General features: G+C 25.8%; 1 protein-coding gene across 2 annotated transcripts in view; it reads right to left on the bottom strand.

Moving 5' to 3' along the window:
* The window catches only part of LOC111619903 (serine/threonine-protein kinase AKL1-like), a 42,905-nt gene that overhangs the window by 23,488 nt on the left and 5,884 nt on the right, over window positions 1–13,533 (bottom strand). For both annotated transcript variants that reach the window (XM_023361729.1, XM_023361730.1), the window contains exon 2: window positions 7,543–7,663. In XM_023361729.1, coding sequence (XP_023217497.1) covers window positions 7,543–7,663 — 121 coding nt within the window. The remainder of the gene's footprint in view (window positions 1–7,542; window positions 7,664–13,533) is intronic.

Here is a 13,533-nt window from a genome sequence, read left to right as displayed (position 1 = left end):
TTTTTTATGGAGCAATTTTTTAAATCTTTCTATTGAAAATAAGTATTAAAGAAAAGTAAAATCACTGTTTGTAAAAGTGAATTAAAAAGATTTTTCTGTGATAAAAATAATATATTTCAAATTGTTTTCAAAATACAGTAGAGCGTCGTTTACCCGAAAGAATTCCAGTCGGCCTAAAGTATAATTTTTATTTGTTTTTATATTTTTCAATGTATTTATTTTGTTTGTAAAACATAAAGAAATCATTTTTAATGATACAATAGCCACGATTATTATTTTAAAAAGTTTACGTTAGGCTTAACATCGACGAAAATTCAACGCGAAGCGACATGCAACGGAGAAAAATTTTAACACGGGATAGGTTAATATATTTTTTCGTACATAATCGGTTATCTGAAAAATAAGTTATCCGAACAACCCCAGTCCCCAATTGATTCGGATAAACGACGCTCTACTGTACATTAATAAATGCATTACCCTTTGACTTTGTTATAGGTTAAGTGATGAATAATAATATCAAGTAACTATTTCATAGTGATGATATGATAATTTTGTGAAAGGGGGCTAGAATTGATAATAAAGATTAATTTAGATTGGGGCTTCTTAAACTTTTTTTATTCACGACCCCATTTATGATTGTGATTTTTTTTGCGACCCAAAAAAATATAAAATAAAGATATATACAAATTTGCAAAAGCAATAATGGTGTACTACCACAGTTCACTCTTGTGTTACAATGGAACAGAGAAAGAGAACAAATTTGGGTTCAGTTGCCTTTTAAATTTTCAGACCTGTTGTAATATAAATAGATGATTTCAGTTATAATTTATTTAAAATTTAAAAATTGAGATATCATTTTAAGATACAGAAGTTTTGCATNCATTAAAATCTCGCGACCCCAAGATTTTGCTAAGCGACCCCAAATGGGGTCACAACCCATAGTTTAAGAAGCCCTGATTTAGATGCTTGAATAATTTTTAAGTTATAGAAAATATTTCAATGCAATCATTCAAGTGAAACATTTATGAAATGTTGATTAGCTAAGTATTCACAAAACATGCTGATTCACTTGTTTTTAGCAGTGAGATTTTCTTATCAGCCAATTAATTTAGAAGTCACGGCTAAATATTTCATATTGGAAAATGCATTCAGTATTATCTATTAATCCATATAATTTATAAAAATGTCATATGTTGAATACCACAGTAATTATAATAGTATTAAAGAACTTTTAGATACAGAAAATTTAATTGAAAGTCATCATAAAAATATGTGCATGTGTATATCTAAATTTAAAATATTCTTCATTAATCAGAAAAGAAAAACAAGAAAAACAGGATAATTTTAAAAAAAATTAATGATTTTTGTATATACAAATTAAAAAAATAGATTAAAACTATCTTGTTCTCGAATTACTGGAGCTAGTCACACAATAAAATATAGTTTGTTATGGAGAGATACACCCTACATATAAGAAATGATGAGAATACAGTATAAAAATACAGTAGCAGCTATGGAAATTGCAACACAAAGCCCTATAAAAATATTTTTAAAATGAAAGTATAATTTTGCTGCAAACCTGCAAGAAACCATAAAAATTGCATCATGTATGGCTACTGCTTTTTTTCTAAAAAAATTACTACCAGTATGCATATGTGGTGACTGAACATACAGAATTGTTTTTACTGAACAGTGCTATGTAATGGCTACTAACAACTACTTTTTCATATGATCTGCTGGTACTGCATACTAGTGCATTCAAGATGAAAAATATCCCTATCTACATATAACACTGCATAAAACGTTTATAATTGTTGCTTTGAATACTGAAAGTTATCCTCTCATCAAATAGTGCAAAATTCCAATAATCAAGAATTTCTTCACAAAATCTTCTAGGATAATTTGCCATGTCACTGTGCCAAGATGGTATGTAAAGTATATAATGCCTTTCCTCTATGTTTATGTTTGTTAGCATTACTGTCATTTAAACTGATGCACAAATTGTTGTTTAGATTAAAAAATTCCCAAAGAGATTCAGATCAAATACCTAAACTGGCCAGGTAACAGTTCTGATCTAACCCTACTGAGAACTGTTGGCAGATTATGTCAAAAATTGCAGAAAAGAGATCTGAAAACAAACAGCAACTGCAGAAGTGTAAACAGTTTAGAAAATATTAGAACAGCTTGTATCACATCATTATAAAATTCTTTAAAAAATTCATCTATTATGCTGAAGTTTTGGAAAACTGTTATAAAGGTTGAATGTGAACAATAAAGTGTTAGGATCCCATTCAATGAAAAGTTACTGTTTACGTTATGAATATATATATATATATATAACTTACTGTCTTTAAAAAATGTAAAATATCTTTTATGCAAGTTATTTAGTAAAACAAAAGCTGCTGAGTAAGGTTGTAATTTCGATGTAAAATTCACAGATAATCTACAGAGGCATAAACCTAAATCTCTTTCAAACTGATTTTAAAATTTAAAACACAGATAACCTGTGAGTTATTTGGAGAAAATTTCAATACATTCATTTGTACAATTTATGAAGCATGTAAAATAAGTATTTTAAAACAGAAAAACATCTAAAAAATTTTTTGATTCATTTCCTATAAATGAATGACACTTTTTAAAATAAATTTTAAATGTTACAGTTAGTTTACTTCAATATTTTTCATCACTTTTCAATTAAAAGTCTGAAAGTATACCAAAAGACTGACATGACTCAGTTACTGTGCATTTGTTACCAGAGAAACTGTGTGTCTAATTGTAAAATTGAGAAATCAGCATATTTGAGCTAAATTTTCCAATGAGACAGAATGACTGTTTACACACATATTCATTAATACTACATACTTTGTAAAATTATTTATCTGTCATAGTATTGCATAAGAATACTTTTTCAATTTGGTAAATTTACACACTATATTCTCATTAATCAATTGTTAGTTTAATATATTTTATTCATTCTGATATTTTGTTAATATAAATAATAATAATAATCTTTTCCTGAATGTTCTCAAAGGCATTGAGATTTCAAAGTTAAATATATGTGAAAAAGTGATCTGTTTAACTAAATTATTTATAATTAAGTCTAATTAAATTATTTAACATTGTAATATACCTGAAGACATTAATGTGTATAACTCATTTCAAATTAATTTAAATTAATTTTTAGACTTTTTTTAATATTGAAGAATGATATTAAACATTGAATATATGTGAAGAATTATATGTAGATTACTTATAAATATGAAGATCATCACTAGTAAATTCATTTAAAATCCTACAACAAAAACATGTTGAACTGTTGATACTATTTGCCAGCAAAATAAATAAGGCGAATTGCCAAAGTAAAATGATAGATTGAAAAATTGTTTACAGTTTCGAATATGTGCACAACAATGCAAATATTTTCCTCAAAGAATGCCTTTGAGTAAGTCCATGTAGAAGTGCTAGTGGCAGGTCAATAATCTCACTTGCAATTTTATTTACTGTAAATGCTTTTTTTTCCTTTAATATTAATCTCTCTTTTAGAGAAACTAATTACCAGAATTATTTTCATTCTACAAACAAATAAAAAATTGCCAATAGTTTATTCCTTAGTATGCTGTATAAGATTCTTAAAGGAAAGTATCTTGGGAAGCAGAGGGTTCTTCAAGTATAACAATCTGCCACAAAGTTACTCAAGAAATGTTTGTAATTTTACCTAGAATAATCTTTTAATGATTTTTAATGACACTTATTAGTACAACTGCCCAGATGGTCAGATGACTGAGGCAGTTAAGATCTAAGCTTGCTGCTTTCAGTACCTGGAATTGAATCCAGGTAAGCAAATCCTCAAGAATTTTTCATAGGTGGTCCATTCTGGACATATGGGTCCAACTTCTCACTCCCAACTTGACCATTCTTTATCTGACTGAAATCACAATGTGTATGGAAAAAAAGGTTATGTTAGTGTCTGCAGGATAAAGAGAGTTTTAAAAAATGTACAACTGCCATCAATACATCTATTTTAGAAACTCCACTATCAATTAATATCCCACCATACAGATCTTTGAATTATTGATTATTAATCAAAAATCATAGCATATAGAATTGTATAAGCTGCAAAATTTCTGTAACAGCTTTCTGCATCATTAAGAAAAAAAAACAAGACTATAATCATTTTACATTCTGCCATATTAAGAAGTCATCTTGACATAAAATGCGACAATGTTTTCTTGTTTACATCTTGGGTGAATATCAATAATAAAGGTGGCCAGGAATCCATTTATTCTACTTGTGGATGGAATGTAGTTATGAATGGAATTAGAGAGCAGGTAGTGATCACATAACTAAAAAAATCTTTGCATTTACAGAATTTCAGAGGACGTCACCCTATTTGTATAAGTCATAGATAAAAAAAAGGAAGGCCACAATTTAATGGTAAACAGCAAATTCCAAATTTTACCAGTATATATCAGTCCTGATTATATTGGTCTAGGTGAAGGGTGGACAATTTTCTTAAGTGTGTGTGCCAAATCTAGGATGCAAAATTTTCTCATGTGCCAACCAAAATTTTGGGAGGATATTATTATTTGGTCTAGCAGCTAGACAATGTTATGGGAAAACTAGTTTTAGCAGTTTTTCAACTAAATTGGCAACCTGCTTGCAAGTCACAGAGATAGATGTCTTGGAAATAGGATATCTCTCTCATTTTCTTATTACTTATTATTAAAACAGTTGATAGCATTTGTTTCTTTATTGTATTTTTATTTAGTATTGTACTATTCAATAAAATTGTATTCTATTAAGTTAAAATATAAAACTGAGCAAAGACGTTGGATATTTATTTTTTTACAGTGAGACTTGGGTTGTACTGGAAAAAGTCGTTGGCAAGCCATATTTGAATAAACACACCCACACCAAAAATATCCAGCAATAAGATACTTTGCTAAATAAAAAACAAATGTTTTTGATGTTTTTAAACAATCACTTCAAGTTAGAATGCAATTGAATGTACATACAAAGTAAAATATCAATTTAAAAGAAATAGTACAATTATTCCATTGGTGGAGCACTTGTGTGTCAACAAGAATGTCAACAAGATTTTATAAAATTTAAAATTAAAATTTATCTGTAAGAGTATTAAAAAGAAAGACTTCTATACATTAGGAAAGGTCTCTGCATCTCTTATTTATTATGGCATTCTGAGTAGTCTATACATTTCCAATCTCTCCAAATTTTTTCAGAATGGCCCAGTCCCTAATCAGATATAAGATATGGGCTTCATTGAAAGATACTGTACATAATTTTCAGTCACAAATGCCACCAGACAGTGACTGGTAATTATTTTTGGATGGAATAAAAATGCTCCTTAAAAATATCACAACAAACACAAAAATCCAGCAAAACTATGCCATTTCTTAATAATGACTATATGGATGGGTTTCTTTTGTAAGAAATACTGATTTGGTTGTTCCGACAATTTATTTGTAAATCTTAGAGAGATGTTGGTTATATCTGATAACCTTGTGAGTTTTACATTCATCTTTCTTATATGTGAAATGGAACTGATACTTATGGATGAGATTTTTGACAAGGCTTAATGGATGTTGTTTTTGACAAGTTTGGATATTCATGCTGTTTTACAACATCAATGATGTAATTTAATTTGATATCTCTGTCCTTGTGTTGGATTCATTCTTCCAACATAAGGACAGAGATGTCACATTACATTACATTACTGATGTTGCAAAACAACATGGTATTCATCAAGCCTTGTCAAAAATTTTTTTGAAGTACCGGACATATTTCTGGAAAATCCTGGAACATGGGACATTTCAGTGTCCTGACAAAAACTGTCAGGACAACAGGACAGAGGAGAAAAATATGAATTGATTCTGTACAATATGGGATGGCTTGTCCCTTTATATAAAAGCTAGCAATCATGCAGTGAAAAGTAATTATGCTAGAAATTTCATATTGATTCTTCATAAACTTTAATAAAAATAAGTATAAATAAAATTTTATTTGTTATATGCAAACAAAAAGTATACAAGATTTATTATTTAAATTTGTTAGTTTCAGAATAATTTATTAAAAATCTTTCAAAATTATTGTATTCATTATACATAATAAAACATCAATGAAAGTAAATAAATTTTAATTAAAACATTGTTTTCTTGTTATTTACAAGGGATCTTTGAAAATGCATTCTTTCTTGTCTATTATCCATTTCAATAAATTACTCAACTTGATTTTTTAAAATTTAAGTAGTTAATTTATTTTCCAAATGCTCTTTAAATGTATAACTCTTTAAAATCTAACCATAAAGACACTGGCTAGACCTTTATGAATCTTTATTTAAAAATATTTTTATTTTCATATGATTTAAAACCTTAATATCCAAGAAAGAATTAATCATGGTTATAGCCAAAGTTGTCATAAATATATTTTAGTTTGTTCTGAACTAATAAATTTTCATTTCTGATTGTATAAGAAATGAAAAATTTACTATCATATAACTAAATTAATTAATGAATTTATTTATAAATATAAATTTAATAGTTATATTTGGAATATTTATAATATACTAAAATTTCACACATAAGCTTTTCTTGATTTTATTAAAATACTTATTAAATTAACTATTTATTCACAGAAATTTTATCCTTGCTCAACAGTATAATCAAACTCCATTATCATATCATCAACATATGTGAAATCTGTGTTATTGTGAAGTAGATTTGTGGTCCTCTGGATGAGATAGAATAGACAGTTCAACATTAACAAGTTTCATTAATACAATGTGTCATTTTGAAGTCCCTTTGACTTTGTATTAACAGGGTTTCACTGTATAATAATATGAAAGAAACTATATACAAATTATTGATTATGTAATAAAAAGACAATTAGTCAAAAATAACACATATTTTGGAAAATATTTTCAGTAATATGTACATTTTAGTTTATAAAATAATTTTTCAGAATAGAGAATTTATTTTCATTTTATAAACTTTTTTAAAAAAAGAGGCACAGCATGATTTGATAAAATAGTTTAAATTATCCTAAATATATTTGAAAATGTAGTAGTATCAGTTAAGTATTTGTATGATCCAATATATAAATAAAAATTTTTAATATTGCTATTTAATAAACATAATGATAAAATAGCTTTTGGCAGAGTATAAGTATGATTTGACAATGGACAACAGTCTGTATTCATTTGCAGGTGGTTCCCCCAGTTTTTTTAAATTAAAATGATTTGATATGTAATTTAGAGTTCAGACATATATTTAAAATAATAAAATAAATACTTTTTTATATTTTTTTGTGATTACATTTAAGCAATTGATTATATCTTAAAATAAATAAGACAAACAAGACCCTATATTATAAATTTTAGAAATTATTTCCTAAACTAAATATAACTAATAATTTACATTTACATTGCACAACTTTCTAAAAAATAAAAAAAATTGATTTATTCTGAAATTAATTAAACTATTAATTTTAAAATTATCTTCTAAGTATAAATATATTATAATTTACCTTCATAAATATGAATGATATGAGGATGTTGAATTGATGACATTATTTGGATTTCTCTTCTTATTCTTATTAAATCTTGCTCACTTTCAATTTTAGATTTTTTTATTGTTTTAATTGCAACCTAAAAAATTGATAATTAAGCATTAATTATTTTATATTATAATACTGCTACTTTTAATTTTGTAGAAAAGTCATATTTTATAAATATAGGAGCTATTTATCAAAGAAAAACTCTTTGATAAATAAAATGCTTTAAAATAATTCTTATATATAGATTTTATAATTAAATAATTTCAATGTTCATTTAATGAAATGTTTTTTGTTTTTTTGCTTCTCTTCACTAGTGATGAAAATGGCACTTTTAACAAACAATAAAACAGATTTTTGCAGTGATGCTATTTTTGAATTTATAACATTCATAGAAATGTATGCATTTGTTACATTTCAATTTAGCTCAATTTATAAGAATAATGAAGTTATTGCTGTGAACAACTATGATAAACTTTTATGTAAAAATCTATATCATGTCATTGACTTCATCAGAGAACAGTGGGTGTAAGGTCTCACTGATTCATAGTCATTAAGCAACATCCTGAAATCATCTCCAAGTATTTTATTTGAAAGTGGCTGAGTGAGTTCCAGAGCCAGGCAGAGGTAAATAAAATTCTTTCTTTGCTATATTGAAGAAAATTCTGGCACTGAGCAAAGACTTATGCTGCATTTTACAGCAGTTGTTTCGTTGAATCATTTGCTTAATTTTTATAGGAGCAAGGAAAATTTCAGATGATATTTATATATAAATCTTCTATGAACAACACAGTTATAATTGATTAGGGCATATCATGTTTATATATGCATAATGGCTTGTTATTTGAGAATATCATAATTATCTAAAATCAGTTAAATTATGAAATGAACAAAAACTGATAAATAAGATCAACAGAATGGATGAAAGCTATAAGAAAATTAACATAGATATAATAGAACAAAATATATCAAAATGTATTTGCATTTATTGTTTATTATTATAAAGTCTTGAAGTAAGCTTCTGGATATGCTTTGAGATTTTCTTTACACTCATGTGCAAGCAAAAATAAACTATAAAATTACAATTTTGAATGAATTCACAATCGTTACATCCCATCATCTGGTTGACATAATGATGATGTTTTATAAGTTGGTGTACAACTTCTGACTGACTATATATAAATATGCAGGATATATGAGGAAATACAGTATATCATGAAATGAAGTACAGTATATCTATTACAATGAAATGATATCGAAATTTTAACATTTTTGAAAAGTATATTAATTTAAGAACCACAAAAAGTTTGAAATTTCTTTTTGTTGTTAGAAAATATATTAATTTTTCTACTTTCATTCAATGATAACTATGGTTGCCAACTCTCCTGACTTACCAGAAGTCTGTCAAAATTTTGCAAAAATTTTAAAATTTTTTGACTCCTGAATTAAGTCCTAGTCTCTGTATTTACTTGACAAGACATTCAACTTTCGGAGTATATATTAAACAGACTAAAGAATATGTCGTGGCATTTTGATATTGCTGAGAGAAAAAATGTCAAATCTCAAAATTTTTTATTCCTAGAATGGAAAATTCCCAGAATCAATTTTTCAGGGGCTGATAAGTTTAATGGTAACATTAATATAATCTAAATAATAACAGTGAATTTCTTTATAGATTTATCAAGCCTAAAAAATAGTTTATGTTTTTATGAAAGGACAGCTGCCAAGATCTTCTATGGGCACAGGGATAGACTAGGTTCTTTTATCACTTTTTTTGAACAAATGAAATATGAAGAATGTTTCTTTATTAATAAAAAGCAGTCTTAAAGATTTTATTTTTTTGTTATTTATTTATTTACAGGGATAGGAACCACTATAAACCCTAAATTTTCTCTGTGGTCTGGGGAAAAATCCAAGTCCCCCTCCTTCTCAACAGTATCTGTAACTTATATCTATAGATAAAGCTTCTTTCTGCTATATCTTAACTTGTATCTTTTTTTTACTTTTCTCTATAGAAAAGTAAAAAAAGATACAATTGTAACTTTAGGAAAACAGATTAACTTTTTTTATTTTTAAAAATTACAGAAAGTGTATAATTATTTCATGCTTGATGTATATCTATACAGTATATCAAATCTCTTAATTATTTTTAATAATTATTATGACCTACTTATTTTATGTTTATTTTACATTATACGCTATCTGTTATTACAACTATTTTGTTTTCATATATTATTTCATATGAAATATTTAAATCTTTCATTTTGCCTGCTGGATAAGTGAGGCAGTTAAAGCATCAGCCTACCACTCTGGGGACCCAATAAAATCCAGGTAGTCAGAAAACTTCAGGAATTTTTTTGGGATTTGTTTTGGATATATCAGGCAGTCCCATTGTGATCTGACTAAATTTAATACGGGCCTGTAAAAATGGTTCACTTACTATCTACATAGCGGGAAGCAAAAGTGAAATTTTTCATATGTTGTAAGTTATCGATACTATCATCTTAATGAATTGTAGAGTAAAATATATATATTTACAGATTTTAAAAATGAAAAATATTTTGAACTTTATCAAAAAATCTAATTTACCATACAATAAATAAAGACAAATTTAGTAATTTTTATTCTGTTTAACTTTGATTACTATTTCTATAAAAACATTGTGATACTAAGATAATGAAAGTATGGTAATCATATAATTAATTGCACATTTAAGAAAAAAATTATGTACAATATAATATTCTTTATTCAATCACAAAAACAAATTTCAAAATTAAATTTTATCAGTGGTGGAACTACAATTGTACAAAGTGGTTTTACTAAACTAGGGCCTGGAGTCATCAAACACAAATGTGCCAAGCAAAAGCCTATGACCCATGATCAAAACATCATGGTTTTGATATAGCTATGTTTTTTATTGATAAATTTTGAAAAATCCATGAAAGAGAGACTCCCAGAAAAGACTAAAACATGTTATAAATAAAAAAATTTTAAAATGCATCTTTACATTCTGTTCTTTCTCATAATCCTAGGAACTGATAGTCACTCAATTTATAGTACTGTACATCTTGAGCTAAAGAATACCATCAAGAGAAAGGTCCTCACTGCGCTTTTCTGTCTCATTTCTTGCAGCTGAGCATGGATTAGGAGGAGACCTGTATCAGAATTTTAAATCACAGTCCAAAGTGAAGTTGTTCTGCCACTGAATTTTATGCATTTATAAATAGGCAAAGAATGACGGTGATATAAATTAATATAATATTGGTTATTAGTTTTAAGCTTCTAAAAACATTTTGTTGTCATAAACATCTATTACATGTTCTGATAATATGTACTGTATAATAATTCTTTATTTATTATAAGCATACTAGGTATCATTTCAATTTGTTAAAGTTTATTATAAGCAAATTATAATAATAAATTTATCAACATTTCATAACCGAATCTGCCCTAATATTCTTTAGTTTATTGTTTCAAAGGTTAGTTAAAAGCAGTCAATATGCATAGTACTGCATTTTATAATAATAATTCTCACAAAGTCCAAAAGGTAATCTCTCAATAAAAATCAACTACAAAATGCTTTGTCAAAGGTGATAACACAAAGTATAAAACAAACTACCATACACAAACTTTTTTTGTAAACACATCTATCATCATGTTAATTGAATTTGTTGTTGAACTCCTGATGACAGTTATGTTTACATAAAACATTTGGGCTTACTTTATTTTACATTATCCTAGCTGCAATAAATCATTTATTGGATAATGTTAGAAATAAATTAAAATTTTTTAATAAAAATATAAATTATATATTGTTTCTGAAATAGACAAAAATACATTATATTTTTTGCATTAAGCAATTTGTTTCATAGAAATTGACTAAATTATTTAAATTTTAAAATCAGAAAATAAATACAGTAAAATCTGTGTAAACTGGAATCACAAAGTACCAAATATTTTCAGGTTTGGCAGGTTTCTGTTTTGAACAGAATTTTTTTTCTTTATCATAGAAGATTGCTCCATTCTGAAGAATTTTTCCATCTTATTCAGGTTCTGGCTTACACAGGTTTTACTGTACTTTGAGTTGAAAATTGTTTAAAATTTTTGGAAATTTACTTTTCATAAACATTCTAAACTTGTTAAAGTTCATATTAAAATTAAATAAAATACTGTCAATAACTTATGTAACTTTCAATAAATTTTGTTGTTGCTGTCTCTAACTTTTATTTTACAATATTTATATATAAATATCAGAAAATAAAAATAAGATAAAGCATAATTAATTAAAATTTTTTCTTCCTTTTTATTATTTGTTGTGAATTATTAAAGTTATAATAAAATGGATGTAAGTGATTAAATATAAAATTAATTGTAATCTTAAAAGTTGTCCATTTTTATAATATTCATATTTATCAATTTTGAAAATAATACTTAAATATTATTCTTTTAGAATAATTCTTGGTTTAAAACATTTAAACAAATGATCTTGGAATTTTCTTTAAACAAACAATAAATGCTCATTAAAACAACTTCAGTAAACTTTCCAAAATGCTGATAATTAGTTTCTTAAAATATCCAGCAAATATATATCCTTAAGCATTCCATGTAATAATTCTTTGTTTAGATAATTTCTAAAAAAAGTAGAAATTTATTTATTTGAAATTGTTTAAAAATTTTTTACTTTTGATAATTTTCTTATTTCTTTTAGTAAGTTCTTCCTATTTTCCATTATTTTCTTACCATTATGAAAATATTCTAAAAACAATATCTCTTTCAACAATAATAACTTTAGTTGAATGAATATACAGAACAGTTTAAACAATGAAAATAAAATATTTTCCCTATTTAACTTATTGTTCTATTATATACAATAGGTCCTGCCTTTTTTGTAAAACAATAGCCTTGTCAAACATTGATTCAAGCAATTTTAGTGATTATTTATGTAAAGTATCATCTAGTGTAGGGTGTGCCATCAAATTTGATCTGGTTTTGTCTAATTGTTTTCAAATTTTCTCGAATTCTTAAACTGTTCAAATAATATTTGAATTTTGTGACTTTGAAACATTTAAATCAGATATTCATTTAAATTACACATTTCATATTTAAATTTCAACAATTTTGTTTTAGTTGACAGTTAAGAATAATTATTTCTTTATTCATGTTCACAACAATTATAAACAGTGCATTAATAATGACAATTAGTGCATAAAATATGGCACTCTTTAAAATGATATATTAGTTTAAAAGGTGCCATAAGTTTAGTTTAAATATGTTCAATGTTATAAAAAATGTGAACTTTTCAACTAAAAGTTTAATATGTTCCTTATAAACACACTAAACTCAGTTTAAAAAATAAATTATATAATACACTATATACTAATTAAGCCTATAATTAATTATACATAGAAAATATATTTGCAAATGTAAGTTAAACTGAAATGTAATCAACCATTAATTAATTAGTAAATTAATTACAGACTACAATTAACATGTGAAACTATAAACAGTAATTAATAAACAATAAAATTGTGTCTTGTATCAAACACAATTTTAATAATTTTTTTATTTATAATTTTGTGATTTTCTTCTTAAATTATCTAAGCATACAGTATTGTTTGCTATTTTTGGAGGTTTCAAGGACGTCTATATTTATATGTAAATAATAAAGTTATATATTCACATTATCCAACAGGAGTTCTATAAAATACATTGATATGTAAATAATTTATAAAATTTTATATGAATTAAAAATATAAGAGAATTATATATCTATGCATTATGTTGTTATATCTATTTATATGATGAATACTGCATTCTTTTTTTTTTATGGAGTAATCAACTGAATCCCACAGGTAAATGGTAACCCACCCAACTTTATCACTTCCTGTTCAGTCTACTACACACATCTACAGATTATAGCACAAGTAGGTTATCATTTAGTTTAACTTTATAAAATTTTAATAA

The sequence above is a fragment of the Centruroides sculpturatus genome, unplaced genomic scaffold (assembly GCF_000671375.1).
Source record: "Centruroides sculpturatus isolate CEXI.00-Female unplaced genomic scaffold, Cexi_2.0 scaffold160, whole genome shotgun sequence".
NCBI classification, from domain to species: domain Eukaryota; kingdom Metazoa; phylum Arthropoda; class Arachnida; order Scorpiones; family Buthidae; genus Centruroides; species Centruroides sculpturatus.
This window is presented reverse-complemented; position numbering and strand designations above follow the sequence as displayed.